The sequence below is a fragment of the Scatophagus argus genome, chromosome 9 (assembly GCF_020382885.2).
Source record: "Scatophagus argus isolate fScaArg1 chromosome 9, fScaArg1.pri, whole genome shotgun sequence".
Taxonomy (NCBI): domain Eukaryota; kingdom Metazoa; phylum Chordata; class Actinopteri; family Scatophagidae; genus Scatophagus; species Scatophagus argus.
Window position 1 is genome coordinate 23,301,313 of NC_058501.1, and position 17,151 is coordinate 23,318,463.

Sequence of the window (17,151 nt, forward strand, 5' to 3'; positions counted from 1 at the left end):
TTGGGACGGGCACTTTTCCCGGTTTAATAACATTTTGTATTCCAAACCCTGAGTGGTTTAATCGAGGATATAACCCTCATAATGAGAGTAACTGTCAGTTGTTGGACATAATAACTGCAGTGTGCGTCTCTCTCGTCCTGCTGCTGGTGCTCCTGGTTTTAATAGCAGTTTCTGTGGGGAATCTGAGGAGAAATATTTACCGAGCTGTCCAGAGACCCGTTTCCATCTGTGTCGTAGAGGCGAAACATAACTGTGGAGACAAAAACAAAATGTCAGGCCGCAGTATTAACAGCCTGCACTCTGCAGCCCTCCCAGCCTTTGAAGTGAACATTAAGAGCAGTTACTGGAAGGAGAAGCCAAAACACTCACTGCTCCATAAAACACGTGTCCTTCCTGTGTTAACGTGTGCATGCAAATCCAAAACGAAACCCTGAATCTCAGCGGCCGTAAACATCTGAACGCTGGAACTTCAGGTGTCCACCCCGACTCAAAAGTGTCACCATGGAAACAGACAGCTCCCAGCTGTGATTGGCTCTCGCTCTTACATCACAGTGAGGAGTGTTAACAGAATCGTGACAACAACAACAATAACAACATGACCGGGCTGCAGATCATTTCCATATTAATGGCTGCACTTAGAGGTGCTCTAAGCCACCGCCGCCCCACCTCCACCTCCTCGTCAGCGCGGTCGAGGAGCAGCAGAGGGTGTGTGCTGACATCATCAGGAGCTGACGTCAGACGGCGGTCCGTCAGGCCACTAACGAGGAGCTAATTACCAGTTTCCTGAGGGGGTGTGACCTTTTTGGCACAGAGGGGAGGACGCTGGCGTCTGGCGTTGGGTGGAGGTTGATGGTGCCACGAGGAGGCGATTGAGGTGACCCAAAGAGGCCCCAAAAAGGTAATAAAGTGCAAAAAGATGATGAAAAATGTTAAAAGCAAAGTTCTGTCTGTGGAGCAAATGGACTGGACGAAGAAAAGTCTCTGACTGTTCTCGGGACACAAGATAAACCTTCCTAAAAGAAGAGCTTCTAGTGAGTCTTTGTGAGGACTTTTACACTTTTCTTCACCACAAAGAGGAAATTCAAGACGTACAAATGCAGAGTGAAAGAAGTTCCAAAGTGCTTTGAGTGAAAACCTGTCGTTTCCTGCTTATTTCTGGCTCATCGATCCTTTTCATGTGAAATTTAGGGATTAAATTTAGGGATAAAACTGTGACAAACTGGGGTCATGTTTTATTAAGACAGTCCAGTGTCATCAAGAAAGTGTGACTCATTTAAGAAAAGTCTTTCACGACTAGTTCAGATATTTAGAGTCTGGTTTCACGCTTTGTTGGGGTTAAATGAAGCTGTAAACATTGATAATTCAGGATGAATTACGACACAGCTTTTGTATTGCATTTAACTTTTTGAAAACACATTTTATTTAATTTTATTCTCCATAATCTTACATCCTGTTTTAGGGAGGTTTGAAAACTTAACACTAAACTTTCTTTTTCAGGGACACCTTGTGCTGCTCATGGCTAAAATTCATCTTTCATTTTTAGATAATCTCAACATGATATTAAAGAGTTTAATATTTATGGAAATAAGTAAAAAAAAAAGCCAAGTTGGTATTTGATTTTATCAAGTTTTACCAAGTTGATCTTATCTCTTCTCTGTAAGAATCACAAACACTGAAGTAGGTAGTAACTTGTTAAGATTGTCATCTCTGATTGATCGTCAGAATTTGCTTGTTTCAGACCATCCTGATTAAAGGAAAACACCAGCACAGAAACTGCTCGAACGAGCTGCAAGAGGAGCCAGCAGGGGGAGCCACTCGCCTCCGAAATATCAACCTTGTGGAGGGGGGAGAGTCTGTAGTTCAGTGCAAGATGTTCTCACACACGCAGCATCAGCTGAATTATTTAGTCATCCCTGCACTTAATGAGTGCTGCTCCACTCAATTATTCAACAGACGGATGAGAATTACAGCAACACACAAAAAACCTGATGTCCAATTAAGCTGCATAACCTTGTGAATTAATGATGTGATAAATGCTATGTGGGAAGATGTGTCAATAAACTGCAAACTGGAGGCATCAAACATCCCCAGGAGCTGCAAAGATCTTTTCCAAAGAGATGAGATGAAGAGCAAACAGTCGAGATAACTCATCAGACTCAATCCCATTTTATCATCACTCAGACATAAGCTGCACCTTTGTATAAGTGCCACTTCGGCAGCACATACACTAAAAGAATTGGAACGATAAAGAGAAGATTAGCATGAGCCCTGCGCAAGGATGACACGCAAATTCGTGAAGCGTTCCTCATTTCCCCGAGCGCTTGATGCTGCCCACTGATGTTGCATGTGTGTGTTCAACTAAGGATGGGTCAAATGCAGAAGACGAATTCAGCGTGTGTATGTAAAAATATATATACTGCCAATAAAGCTGATTCTTCTTCTTGAAATTAGAGCTGAATGAGCGTATGTCATTATTGTTATTATTTTCACCAGAGGGTAGAATAACACAAGAAAACAACAAGAAAGTGACGGTTTGATTTGATGTGCAGCTTAGCACCAAATACCAGAGGAAGAAAGGAACCTCTCTGTTCTATTTCTAAATAACATAAAACCTGAGAGGAACGGGACAAAATACGAGGGACAGAAAGAGGACACACCTGAAGATAAAAAATATACCTACAATAGTTCAATATAAAGGGTCACATTAGTGAAAATAAATAACCTGGGAGCAATCTAATACAGAGAAAGAAGTTCAAGAGAAACTTGAAATGAATTTCTGTTGTGTATAACACTTTGCCCAAAGACACAAAATGTTTAAGTTTGTATTGATTTGATTTAATCTGACTAAGTTATTTATTTACATTAACTCAACATGATGCGGGCAGCAGGTGTTACATGTCATGCTACGGTCCTGGAAAATACTTGTTCCTGATTGGCTGGCAGGGGTATGCCGAACAAACATCCAGTTGACAGTTAAACCGAAGCCTTAAAGGAGTGTGAGAGGTATATTATACCGTAGCAACAATAGCTGGGCTCGATGCTGCATCTCCAGATCGTACTGACGTAACCATGACGACAAACAAAGGATGAAGCTTAACCTGCTTTATATATAGGCCCGAAAATAACAGACTGCAGCCTTCATTTTCAAAAGTCACTGAGTTGATCTTCAAAACAGAAGAAAAAGAAGGAAAAGCAGCTCAGAGATCTGCGTTAAAGTAGGAGGACGTCACTCCGGCGATAACAGCTCTAAACATTACTGAGCTGGGAGTGAATCAAAATCACTGCTCAGCGATAACCCCAATAAATCCAAAGTCCCCAGTCCTAATGGGGCTTCAGTCTGCGTATTCACCTGCAAGAGGCAACCCTTAGATTAGATACGTTTACTGTGGCTATTTAAAACTTCAAAGATCAGCTGCTGTGTGGCTTGAGGTTGCATTTTTCCAGAAAGATTCATGGTGTTAGCTTTGTCTTCTCTCAACCCTTTTCACCCACTGAGGTTTACCTCAACCTCTGACATTAACTGAAGCCTCCTGAAGGCTTAGTCAAGGCATAAATCTCGTATAAGGACGTGTCTGTGTTCTAAAGACCCGCAGATGTTCGTTGTATCTCAACAGAGAGACCGAAACGCGTGTGATTTGGGGTGACACTCACACTCAAGTTTGTCCTCGGGACGCCCGCCCTCCAGCAATGAGAGGTAACACACGATGTCCTTCAGCTGCACCGTGTCCAGAGGCTGGGGCAGAGCGGACGTCTTCAGAGGGGTCGAGTTCCCTTTGATCAGCTTCAGCCCTGTAGGGAGACGGAGATGAAAGGTCAAAACATCCTCCACAACACTTCTAATGTTAGCCCAGCAACCTGCTGAGTTCGGATGCCTGACATTAGTCATACAGTCCTATTGATCAGCTGTGGGTGGTGTTCAGCTATCCAAAAGACGAACAAACAAAGAGTCCAGTTTTAGCCTCATCAAACACTTTGTTTTCAGAGCGCGACTGTGTCTTTGGGTGTGATTTTACTGGATTAAACAGTCTCTGCTTCACTACAACGTTTCAACCTCATCTCATTGGGTTCAACAGTAAAGCGTCATAAGGACCAATGCAGTGTAAAGTCATTAACACTCTGATATCCATCTGAAGCTGAGCCTGAAGGCAAAGCTGTGGGTTTACTGGTCAATCTCCTTCTAACCCTCACTGATGCTGACAGGCTTTGGCTAATGACTGAAAGAATACGTCTGTGGATACAAGCAGCCAACATGGGTTTGTGTGGGTTCACCCTCAGACAGATTGACCTCGGACAGCTGGAAGGAGCTCTGAGAAGAACTGGCACGTCTTTGCATTGAAATGAGCCAGATGTGGTTTGGACACTGGATTCTGACACCTCCTACGTGCCTCCCTGTAGAGGCGTACCTGGCACGTCCAACTGGGAGCAGACCCTCGGCAGACCCAGAATAAACTGGAAGGATTACATATTTCACCTGGCCTGGAAATGCAGGAAGAGCTGGAGGACATTGCCAGAGAGGAGAATGTGATCCAGACTTGGAGATGCAACAAAAAAGAGATGGATGGATGGAAGATCAAGGCTGGCTTAACATCTATGACGGAAAAACGGAATAAAAATATTTCAGAAACTGACAGGTTCTTTCTAATTTATGAGACAATACAAGCTGGCACGCCTGTCACGCAAAACATGCTGAGGGCACATCAGTCATCTGCAATCACGCTTCTTTTGTCACTCCACTACTCGGGCCAAAAACTCTCAAACAAGTAATTATGCTGTTTGCTTCTAGTATTTCTTTAATGAGGAAAAAAAGCCCGTTTGAAAGCAGAGGCTCCTGTGTGCAGAAGGCAGCAGTTTCTATTGGACGGGACCTGCAGGACAGCTGACACAGCTGGATCAGCACACTCACTGGTTCAGATGCTCACATGTTCTATGAGGCAAACGCATTAAATATTGAAGACACACGAATGAAGCTGCTGGTGATGTCCCACGTTAGACTAAACAGCTGTTAGCCTGAAACAGTGTAATGAAATTTACGCAGAATTGACAGAATATTTTACGTACTTACAAAAATATACAAATTCTTATATTAAATTATGTTGTAACAAAGAGGAAGGAGGTCATAAACAATGCAGGTATGTGCTTTCTGGTATTTCGTATGTCAATACAACATCAAACTTACCTGCAATTGGTGGATTTATAAACTGATTACTTAACTTTATGATGATGAATTTATTACAGATTTCAGTGTATTCAACACTACACTGCTGGTCAAGTGTGTAAACAACTCCAAAAAATGTCTCCAGGTTTGGAATTATGGTAGCATGGGAATCCCCTGCTGGATTTACAGATTTACGGTCGCACTCTGGCAACCTCACTTTTTACTGTTAGTGTGCCTCAATGCTGCTCAGTCCCTGCGGGGAATCTTTCCAATTTCCAGCCATTGAGTGCTGCCAGTAAGTGTAACTTATAATAAATCTTTTAATTCTCCTGTCCAATGACAGGATGATCCCTGCTGGTGTAATGTGAAGTAAATCTGGGTAGAAAAATATTAATTCCATTATTATTGTATTTGTTTGCACACTGTAGTTATTCTTATGAAACCTAATCCTGAAACTATGGATAAGTTGCCTTACACTCACAGTTGGATGACTAAGATGTTGGATGATTTTAAACAAGCCTTTACTTTTTACGCTTTTGTGTTTCTCGTGTGATTAATTCACAGGTCAGTATATTTTTTCAAACGGATATTTTCTCATGACTTTCACACAGAAAGCAAATAGCACAGATCCAGAAGATCCAGAAAGTGACAGCATTATTTTTTCTTAAAGAGGTTTGAAGTTTTGTTCGTAAAGAGGTTAGACTTTCAAGATAAAGACTTTCAAGATGCATTCATATTTTAATGTATGAATGCATCTTAAAGACAGACTTCAAGGGCAGGCAGCTGAAGGAAATCGAACTCTCAGTACGGGTCAGAACAGTTTTGATGCTTAATGTTCTCAGGTGAGTAATTTGCATTTTTGTTTCCTTCATTCATCCCACTCCCAGTGTGTGAAGGCCTTAATGTGTGTTGTTTTAATATCAGTAAGTCATTACCACAGGAGAGTAAGATCTTAGTGCAAATGCTGTAAACAAACAAAAACATTGCCAAGACAATTGGCAGCTCTACACTACAATTTACATTGTGTGCTGGACTTGGCAGAAAATCTGTTATAATCTGAAACAAAATGGTTCTGCTTTTACATAACAAAAAGTGAAGCTCTTAATGTTTCAGGATACAGCAAAGTAAGTCAAGCATCTCATCTTAAAATCTGCTGAAATGCTGTGCAGGAGCAAGTGATGAATTACCTGCCGTTTACCAACGAAAGCTGCGGCAGTTTTCTTCATATCAGCGACACCAATAGGATGTGTTTATGTCTTGAGGGTTTGTTAGGGTAAAGATTTCCTTATTACACTTACCAGAGGCTCTGGGTTTGTCAGAAGATGAGGGACTGGGTTTGGGTCCCTTGTTGCTAAACGACATGAAGAGGTGTTGACAGAACTCCTCAGGGAGTTCGCTCTCCAGGAACGTCTGCATAAAGACCTTGAAGCCCTCAAAGTCAATCTCCTAGAAACCACATCAGAAAGGGAGCACAATGTTTGTCATGAAAGGCTTCAAGGAAACACAGATGAGTTTACAATAAAAAGAGAGCCTGTTGGTGTGTTTGGGGAAAATCTGTGATCGCTGTTGAATCTAAGTTATAGATTTCTGCACAAAGATGCTGAGTGTTGTTTGGGCTGTGGGCGGTGAAGATCTATTTCAGAGCGGTTTCGATTTAACACGTGCTCAAGGTCCGGTTAGGTTTAGACACAAAAAAAACTCCTGGCTAGTTGTAGGAAAGATCAGGTGTTGCCTTAAAATACCTGCTTTAGTCACCACAAACACGGTTGGAAAATGATTCAAAATATCCACTTTTGTTGCCACAACGACGACTGTGAGATACTACAATATGACCTGGTGCGTTGGTTGGTTGAAGTGGTCTCATCACTTTACGGATAAGACGGTTTATATAGATAGGTAAGATAGAGATGACATATACTGTGTTGACATGATGTGTGGTGATCTGTGGTTTGCAGAAACATATTGTGCCAGCATTTTATTCTGGCTTCTAGCTTCTTCCATCCTTCTGTTTGTTTGGATGGCTGATTGGTTGGATAAACTGAAACATGTTAACACTCGCTTACATTTTGCTTATAAACTCAGTTATTACCAGTTCAAGGAAGACACTTGAGGTGAGTAATGTCTCCCTGGAAATGGCTGCGTGTCCTCTGGAAATTTAATTTTGTTTTGCTTTTATTGCTTGAGAGAGTTGAGTTATTTATGTGAGAAATTATGTAAGCACTCAGCAAAACACATCATCTATAAATGAGAAGGGAGGAAGAAATTACCTGGCTGAGGATCTCTTGCTTCTAAAGCCGCAGCATTGTAGAAAGAAAGAGAGAAACCAACATCATCAGTGATGTATCATCCCGTAAATGTTCACATTGCATACGTGAAGCATCACCACAGAGACCTGCTGTTGAGTGTCTCGCTCTGTTTATTAACTGCCACGATTATTAATCCAAACTGATGTGAACTGAGATCCTGCATTTATTGTGAATTCTTGCCTTTTTCTAAAAACATAACTTTAAGTGCATTTGCATGTCTACATGTACCCGTGAGTTAGTGTAGTGAAGACAATTACAGGTAATGAAAAAATAATTATTCTCCAAAACCCATTAACACTACCACACAAGTGTCAAAGCTAAACACAAAACTCCAACCTTGTCATCATGGTGATATAACTGCATGAATGTTTCAGCTGCTACATTTTCTTTCAATTACGTCTCATGCTAAAAGCTCGCGGCTCATCCCCGTGTCAAAATATTCTTAGAGAAAAGTGTGAAGAAAGCAAGGCTTGAAATCTGTGAAAAGTCTGCAGAGTAATTGTTCTGCATTTAAGACCAAACTTGTTTATGATGTGAAATTTACATTTTCCAATAAAAAGAAAAGGCAGACAGCCATCGAGCACATTAGATTCATAGTCACTGTTCAGTTTTTTGTAAATGTGCACAGACGTGTTTGTGTGGGAGCTCTGAGAGCAGGTGGATTCAACAGACTATAAACTTTCTGTTACACACTACACTAAACTGGACATACCTCCTCCGGGTTGTATTTAGCCAGCACTCCATCTCCATGGAACTCCTGCAGCACATCCTTCAGCTTCTTGGTTGAGTCTGAGCAAAAAACATCGAGGACAAGGTATTGCATTTGTTTTCTGTTTATGTGCTGCAATCATCTGTTCATGTATTCAAAATTTTGCTTCCTATCACAAACTTTAAGTCACAGTACATAAGTGTGATTTATGACGCCTTGAGATTAAACAGCAGTCCATAACAAAATGCATGTTGTTACCACAAACTAATTTTGTTCTTGGAAACAAGTCTGGACATGGTCATCCAAGGCACAGTTTAATTTGTGGGTATGAATATTCTGGACTTTGTCAGCACCTCGAAGGGCTGTAGAAGTGTTCAAAATAAGGCAACGAGCTCTGTTTGGATCATATTTTTGGCGTGGACGCAGCATCATGATGTCTGCAGGGAGACGCACCCGCATTAGTGAGTCAGAGCTGTGAAAGTCGCTACCAAGGCCACGTCGCTGCTTTTAGAGGCTTGAAAATAAAATAATCTTAAGAGTTAAACTAGCTGCTGGCGGCACATGTCAGCTAGTGGGAGCACCTGTGGCAAACACCATTGGCAAATCAAATCACCATGAGCCAAACAGTTTAATATGCGTATTTGCCTGTATGAGGTGATAAGACTGACATGAAGCTCACATGTGTGCATCAAACACAGACTTGGACATAGAGAACAGAGAGTCGAGTTTAACCACTGAAGGCCTGTGGGAGCAGCTAGCCTGGCCCTGTCCTACGTGGGAAAAACAACAGACCAACTCTAAAACTCACCAATTAACACGCTGCATCTCGTAGTTTAACATGTACACAAAAAGAAATGTAAACACAACACTTTGTGGTTTTGGGAGGAGTTAAATGTTGGATTTATTTCTGGGTAAACCACAGTCAGGAGAAGTGACACAAGTTCCCAGAATATTTCAGTCTTAGTGACGTTGCCAAGTTTGGTGGCAACATGCTTGTAAACCGACCAAAACCGCTGACTATATTTACAGTAGGGCAACCCCAAGCCATGAGGATAAACTATTAGGCAAAAAACAACAGACCAACCAAAGAGCTTCGTTTACGAACAGATTACATGGATGTGTTAATACAGTCACCTTTATGGGTGTTGGCAGTTTTCCCTCAGTCTTTACGCTAACCTCAGTTAGCTCGGACTACAGCTCTGCAGGTAAATGTAAATGCCATTATGCAAAATGTTTAACTACTTCTCTAAAGACTTTTAAAAAAATGACGATTTTGAAGCTAGCCCCACTGTAACAACGAAGCTAATTTCAATTTGGACCAGCTAGCTAGCAAAGATAACTGCATTGACTTTGCACTGACAGACTGAATTTTAACTAGATAACAAAACATTAGCGTTCATTGGGATATGTATTCTGTTCAGCTGGCAGATATAAGTCCAATATTCATTAATATTTTGTCCACTAACGCTACTGTTTTCTTGAGACAAGAAAGAAAAGACAAGATTACTGTAAAATAAATCTAGGAGATGAATAGCATTTGGAACAGGCTGACATAGTATCACCACATTTGAAAACAGAGTGTTATTTTAGCACTTCGTTACAGACAAAAATAACTCGATATAGCAGAGATTTGCTGTGATAATTACTGCATGCTCCACAGCATTTACAACCCCAACCGCTAAATCAATTTGCTGCGCCACAGATACCAGGTTCTAATGTTATAGAAGTTAATTAGAAGGACCATTTTCTCACAAGCATTGGTAGCCTGCCTCCTCTCCATGAATGAGCCAGCTTGTCACAAATCACAAGGAGATGCCTGTTTAAGTTAATGTTTCATATTAGCTACCTTGTCTGTTACCTTTTCACAGATTTAATTGGCACAACTGGATGTTGATGAAAGTATCGCTGTTTCTTGAGCAGTTCTGCACCAGAGAAACATTTGGAAAGCTAAAACTGCCACCATCTGAACAGACAAGCCACAGACCCTGAGGTAGTTGCTGTTCATGAAACTGCACAGCATGTCACTGATTGATAGTCAGCAGGAGTGTTGGGGGTTGCTGGTAATAAAGGATAGCTACAGCTAAAATGACTGAAATTATACAATATATCAGAGTACATGCCCTCTCAGTCAGTTTTACATTTTTTTTGTGCTTTTCATAAGATTTCAAGTCAAATATGCCCAAAAATATCAGACTTTACACAGATTTTTCCATCACTAAATCCATTAACTAGTACACATAAACTGTTCCAGCTAGTATGTTTACACACTGCAGATGCGGTAGAATAAATAGCACAGAAAATATGATTACCCTGTTAAATAATGGCTGATATTCTGCATTTGTTTCAGTGTGCAGTTGAGCTCCTCTTAACAGCTTTTTGTCGGCTCTAACATTTTGCCTCCTCCTGCACTAATGGCTTTGGATCTTTGATTTCCTCTGAACACATTTTGCAAACAGTGACTGGAAATAAATGCCTCATGTTGGACTGAGTGCGTCTCATCATTACTGACCATCTTTATTAGCACAAAAAACCATTACAGAGGTGAGTGATTATGTATCCGCTGGTTGCTTGTCACGTTTAGCAGACACTGTTGAATTATAATGTATTTTCTCAGCTGGGTAATGATTTAAGCATTGTGTTGCACATGTTAATCAGAGGACAAGACTCATTTCATGTTTTTTTAAAAGAGTCATAAACACACTGAAAATCTTCTTTACCTTCAAAAGTAAAAGAATTTTCCCTTTGTGAGGCAGCACTCTGCTGCATGAGTAATTATATCACATAAAGACAAATTCTAATTGTTGTTGAGTCAGATCTTACGAGCCTGACTGGGCGCACAGCTATTAAGATGTTATGAAAGTGTGCACAGCTCGCTTTAATGAGAAGAAAGGGAGAGATAGGGAAGGAGGCGAGATGAAGGGAGAGGCGACGAGGGAAGGTGAGGCGATGCGGTGTCCATTGTTGCGGCTCAGAGAATGGGATATTTTATAACCTGTAGCTGCACGGCGCACAAAGAGTCGCCCGGAGCTCGTTGGAACATGATTATCCAAATCTGTGTGGCGTGCACACACGCCTGCACGCAGACACACACTCAGTCTTTAGCTCTCCCTCTCACTGCTTTGTGGTTTTTCATCCCGCTCTCTGCCTTTTATTCCCGCGCAATTTTCATTTCAAGCTACACTGTTGAGCCTTGTGTCTCTGAAAACATTTTCTTGTTTAATTCAACAAACTCCCGCAGCCTCCCATAAAGCAAATATTTGCAAAACAGGGAAAAACACGAAGCAGAACACGACTGGCTGTTGAGTGCAGCATCCTGAGGAGAGCAGGGGACTTCCTCAGAGTAAGAAACAATGTTGTCACCAGGCACAGAGCAATTAAAGGAAGAAATGTCATTACCAAGCACTGGTGCAAGAGATCCTAGGTGAAAAGCATTAATTATTAAGACTCATGCTCTCTGCTCTGAATAGCAAATAAAAGCGGCAAAGGTCGAAATGCTTCAAACATGTTATGTTTGACGCTGAAAATAGCTCAGAAAATATATTTTACAAGGACAGTTGATACAGAAAGCACTTAGGAGTTGGACACCTAACGAGTCTTTTTCTTGTCTGTATTTAGTTCCATTGTTTGTCTTCCTACAAACGATTTACTGTGGCTTTCAAAGTCTGTCCAAAACTATGCGTGGGTGGTGCACAACATCCTGCAGTTATAGCCTGCCAGGTATCGTCATATTTTCCATCCCTGGTACCATTTCAAATGATGAAATGTGTCAACATCTTGGAGCGTAACATAAACTCCAGGCATCCAGAGCACAGTCTGGTGAGCAGGGGAGCCATTTGTTTGGTTGCAAATGAATCATTCAGAGCTAAAACGGCACCACACAGATTAAATGCTTGAGCAGATTGAGCTTCCTACATCAGCACGACGAAGATGCAGTCAGCAATTACAGCATCAGAATTTTATCATTAAGAAGGCTTGTTTGAGAGTGACCGCAGTGGCTTGAATCATACTGCAGCTTACAGTGGACAGAACAACACTCTTGTTATTGTTAACTCTGTGGTTTGATGCTATCAGAGAGGATTTGTCTTTGTGTGCAGAGGCTTGAATATTTGAGGATTACTGAAGACATGACAGAAAACAGAGTCATGCCAACTTTCCAAAGGCCGAACTGATGAAATTTGCCTCAAGTACAAACACTCACAACTTTCTGGGAACTGAGGGAGACTGCAAGGACAATACAGGGTGATGAGGAGATCCTTTGTTTTGCTTTCTTACCAGGAGTTACACTAGAAGGCTGATTTGATTTACTTTCAGCTTATTCTGTGGAACTACTAAACCTTCACCGAGAGAAGAAAAATACTCCAACCAGTATCTCTAAACTCATGATAAAGATGCAACTTCTATGTCAGCTATTGCTAATCAATGTGTCACTCATCAAACATTTTTTAAATTTATATTTACTAAAATACTACTGCTTTGGTACTTTAAGCTCACAGTTTCCTCCTGGCTGCTGTCTTTGCTATACTGAACACGTCATGAAACTGCAGTATATCAGTGCTGAATGCACAGAGTTGAAATATTTTCCCATCTAACTCACAGCAAGAAACAAAACAAGTGCTTTATGAAACGCAGTCTTTTTAAAACGATGACAGTAACCAAAAGAGACAGTAAGCAGCAATGAAAACAGGAGCAAACTCCCTCTTGTGAATGCAATTAACTATAAAAAACAAAGATGGAAATTTTTAGTTTCAAAGTCAGAATTGCTTGGTTCAGTTTGATGAATGTTTGTCTGTTTCGCTTTATTTTCGGGCAAGTTTCATTCACAAAAATGTCACGCAAGAGTAAAACAGATTTCATATTTCAAATTAACATACAGGAGCTTTAGCAGTATCAGTAAGGAAGCAAGGAAATGAGAAAGTAGAGCAATGTTTCAGAACAGAGGATGTTCACCTGAGGACAGATTAGTTTAAGGAACGTGAGAATTAGCAACTACACTGAACTTTATAAGGTGTCATTTCACATTAGGGAAGCAAAACATTAAACCGGCCTCAAAACGAAAACAATGAGCTGGAAGATGATAAAACTCTCCATAAAGCTGACAGGAAGTGCAGATTTTCTGTGGGTTTTTCCAGTTCAAACAACCCGTTTCACAATACGCTTAATTATTTGATCCATTAAAAATGATCCGTCTAGCTTTAACAACGTTGTTATCCAGTAGATAACCAGAAGAAGCTGCTGCCATCTGACAAACCATACAGAAGTATTCACTGCCAGATGACCGAACCACAGAGCAGCTTCTTTCCTCAGGCAGTGAGACCCCTGAACTCACCATCTAACAGAAAAATCATAGCTTATTATTTATTAATCCAGCCATTTCATTTTTGTTTTTTTTTTTTGTGACCAATGAAAACACAAACTGCATTTGCTTCATCTCGATAATCTAACCTGCCATTTGTCATATTTTATTAGAGGTAAAAGAACAAATTCCTAGTCCAGTTAAGCTTTTCTATTTTATTCTGCAATGCCAGGTTGAAGATTTAAAAATCAAATTAAAAGTTAAATTATGCTCACCGCACCTGGGGACTGAGATTTTCATCCCGTGTGTCACCTGGAAAATGATTCATCTTGAAAAACACACACACATACACAGAGAGACACCTCCAGAAACACAGAAGCACACACACACACACACACACACACACACACACACACATTACCTCTTCTACTCACATTGAGTGTATTCTTGTAGGAGGGCAAATTCAGCTGGGGTCAGCGTGACCCATTTGTCTTGGCTGTTCATTGTGTTCAGACGTGGTCTCCGTGTCCGCCGAGCATCCCCCGAGCAGCAGCACACAGCGGGGCGTCACACTCTGGTAAACAACAGCAGATCAGACATCACATCACCTGCCCCATTAACAGCTGCGTTCGTCTCTTTGCGCCTAATGGCAGCCAAAATGGCAGAGCAGCTTAACCGCAGCGAACACGTGGCCGAAGTGGACACAGAGCTGGAGACGCCTGTTTGCAGCCAGAAGCCAAACCCGAATGATTGTTTCTGCTTTGTAAAAGGTAGGAAATACTGTTAGACATATCAATACATGCAGATGTATCACAACAGCATTGTGTTTCAGCTCCCATAACACTGATATTTTGGATGTGTCATATTTCCTGTTTTTCTGCTTGTTCCTGTTTCTGCAACTGTCCTCTCGAAGCCGACTGTCGAAAATGTCCCCCTTGTCTTTTAATCGCCATGTTTTTCAGTGTTGTTACGGGGACTTGATATTTAATTTTAACAGAAAAGTTAACATTAAAATTTCTGATTTTTTCACGAAAACAGCCACAGGTTGCGAGAATTAAACCCTCGGCCCAGAAAACGCAGGAGTTGCGTCAGCCTCTAAACAGCATAAAGTCACATTAGAAAGGTCGCTGAGGTGTCTGGAACAATGGAAATCCTAACCACCATCCCTTTAGCTTTTGATTACCAACTGCTGCTATAACAAGTGGAATATCAAGATCATAGAGATATTTGTTATAGGTAAGAAAAAAGCAGAAACAGGATAATAGAAGTGTGGCAGCTTCGCGGTGAATCTCTGAAAACAATAACAATAGAAATGAAAGCCTGCTTGGCTTTGAGTGAAGCAGTGCGAAATGTTTGCAACAAGTGGAAGGGAAGTGTGAGGGTCGTGTGTGAAAAGAGCCTAATTTGGGCATTAAAAGCATCCAAAGCTGCGTTGGTGCTGCTTTTCAAACGACCTCGCATCAGCCTGACCGGCTGCTATGATGTTCGAGTTTGAGCTAAATCAGCCTCTGTAGGCAGGCACTTCTGAACTGAGTCCAGTATCTAGTGTTACATTGGAAGCTGTTAGTGTCAAAGTGTGTGAAAAATTTAAACTCATTTCAGGTTTTGCATGTTTGTATAATGTGACTGTGGCGCAGGAGGAAGGTCCATTATGTCACAAGGCGGATGAAAAGTGTCAAACTGAAATTTTGTGCTGCCAACTTGATTCATCAGTTCAACACAAACATGTCTGACATACGTCGCCGTCAGAGCCAAACCGATCAGCACAGCGTCATGGCTGTTTGCTCTCCCTCTTGTTTGTGCAGAATGAGTGTGTATGTAACTGTATGTTTGTGTAGGTGTCACTCAGGCATCTCTGTGTGTGTGTGTGTGTGTGTGTGTGTGTGTGTGCTACATCGCCAGTGAAGCATTTGCCCCAATTACCAGGAACTGAAACCTCTGGATCAACAAGTGGACGTGTGCATTCATGTGCAGGATCGTCGGGTGCATGTGTGTAAATAATACACACTGATGTGCTTTTCAGTGAGGTGTGTGTGTGTGCATGTGTCTCATTTTGTTTTATGCTCCTCGTGTGTCTGTGTGTTCCTGTGTTCATCCAAGTGTGCGTGTGTGTTCATCCATGTGTGAATACATGTGCGTGCAGTCCCATCTTGTAGAGCCCCTGCGTGAAAAGGCAAACGCCAAGACGCAAGCCACTGAATTTATTAACAAAGCATCATTACTGTGACACAGAAAAAGCGGAGAGCAGCAGCCAAACGCTGTGTGCAGCCACCGCTGTTTGTGTGTTAATACGCTGGGGTGCGTGGGAATCAGCCTCCCTCGCATAAACTTTGATCTGCCGCTGGAGCTGAAACTAGAAAACGCTCTGCAACATCTTATTTAATGTTTCACACCGACAGCAAGGCGATGAGCTGACAGAGAATCTTAGTGTTTATCACCAGTGAGTCTAATTCCACCACAGTGATAGCATCTGTAATACCAGGCTGATGTGTGCAGCATATCCCCGCTGTGCTCTGCACTGCAACCATCCTCGCTCTCTTTCTGCTGTTGCCTAACTGCAGTGCATCTTCTCAGAACACTCGGCTGGCATCTCTTCAACAATCACAATCCATTTCCACAAATGTGATCAGATCAGTTCCTGTTGTCCTCCAGTGGTGCAGCGACGACATTCAGCCTGGATCCATGTGCTGCATCAAACTGACCGAGGATCCAAGCTGAAGACACCACCGATGCCACAACGCACACAGAAGCGCTTAGCGAGCACTGCGACACATGAATGAGATGCGATATCAACATGCCGCTCACCTGCTGCAGAGCTCGACTCAATCACGAAGACGGGCTGAGGGAGGAGTCCTCCAGGCAGATGTTTCCAGATGGGGCTCCTCAGTCACATTCCTGCCATATCCTCCTCCGGGTCTTCTGTCAACTGCACGGCAAGGGTGGCTGTTTGTAATTAGATGGAGTGAGAGAGAGTGAATCTGTGGATGGAAGGCAGAGGATGAAGGAGCAGCAGCAGCAGCAGCAGCCCTCTGCACTGCATGTCAGTGTGGCACACACAAGTATGTGAATGGTGCTTGTTTTCCTCCAGCAGAGTCTGGTCAGAGCAGCATCGCTGGGGATGTGGAGCGGTGAGAGAGGGAGAGAGAGGGAGAGAGAGAGAGAGAGAGGAGGAGGGGAGAGCAAAACACTGCTCTGCCTGCAATCATCAGTTTCCAGACTCCCGCTCGCTCACGTCACATCCCTCCATCCCTTCCCGCTCAGCCGCTCAGGTCCTCACCTTCCCCTCCTCACCCCCCCTCAAAAAGCCCTGAGGTCCTCTGCTCTCCTGCTTTTGCTCTCTCTTTGTCATCCGCCCCATCCCTCCTCCCCCTCCTCCCCCTCCTCCTCCTCCTCCTCCTCCTCCTTTTAAGCCATCTCTACTCCGGTCACTGTGGCACGAATCAGCCGGCCGCATTAGCATTCAACACGACAGGCGGTAAGTGCAGCAACCTGTGGGATATCCTCTCCAGAGGGCTGAGAGAAGGCGGGAAAAAAGAGAAAGATGAAAACAGTGAGGGAGGAGATGGTGGGGAGAAGAGAGAAGGAAAGATGAGAAACGGGGACAAAGAGAGCGAGAAGGGATGAAGATGATGCGGGCAGACAGGAGGTGGAGGAGGAAGGTGGTGTACTTTTTAGTTCATGTTCCCCA

General features: G+C 42.4%; 1 protein-coding gene and 1 non-coding gene across 5 annotated transcripts in view; one reads left to right on the forward strand and one right to left on the reverse strand.

Moving 5' to 3' along the window:
- Positions 1-16,574, reverse strand: part of dgkb (diacylglycerol kinase, beta) — a 59,585-nt gene extending 43,011 nt beyond the window's left edge. The window contains exons 1-7 of one of the 4 annotated variants that reach the window (XM_046399711.1): positions 16,269-16,574; positions 13,898-14,037; positions 8,174-8,250; positions 7,423-7,443; positions 6,454-6,601; positions 3,652-3,789; positions 201-250 (exon numbers count right to left, since the gene is read on the reverse strand). In XM_046399711.1, the coding sequence (XP_046255667.1) occupies positions 201-250; positions 3,652-3,789; positions 6,454-6,601; positions 7,423-7,443; positions 8,174-8,250; positions 13,898-13,967 (504 nt within the window). In that variant the 5' untranslated portion in view covers positions 13,968-14,037; positions 16,269-16,574. Of the gene's footprint in view, positions 1-200; positions 251-369; positions 1,146-3,651; positions 3,790-6,453; positions 6,602-7,422; positions 7,444-8,173; positions 8,251-13,884; positions 14,406-16,268 lie in introns of those variants that run through there. The other 3 variants (XM_046399712.1, XM_046399713.1, XM_046399714.1) reach the window with 3 other exon arrangements.
- Positions 2,205-2,313, forward strand: LOC124065506. Its single transcript, XR_006844437.1, has one exon. It is a non-coding gene; the product is annotated as a U6 spliceosomal RNA (small nuclear RNA).
- Positions 16,575-17,151: the final 577 nt, after the last annotated feature.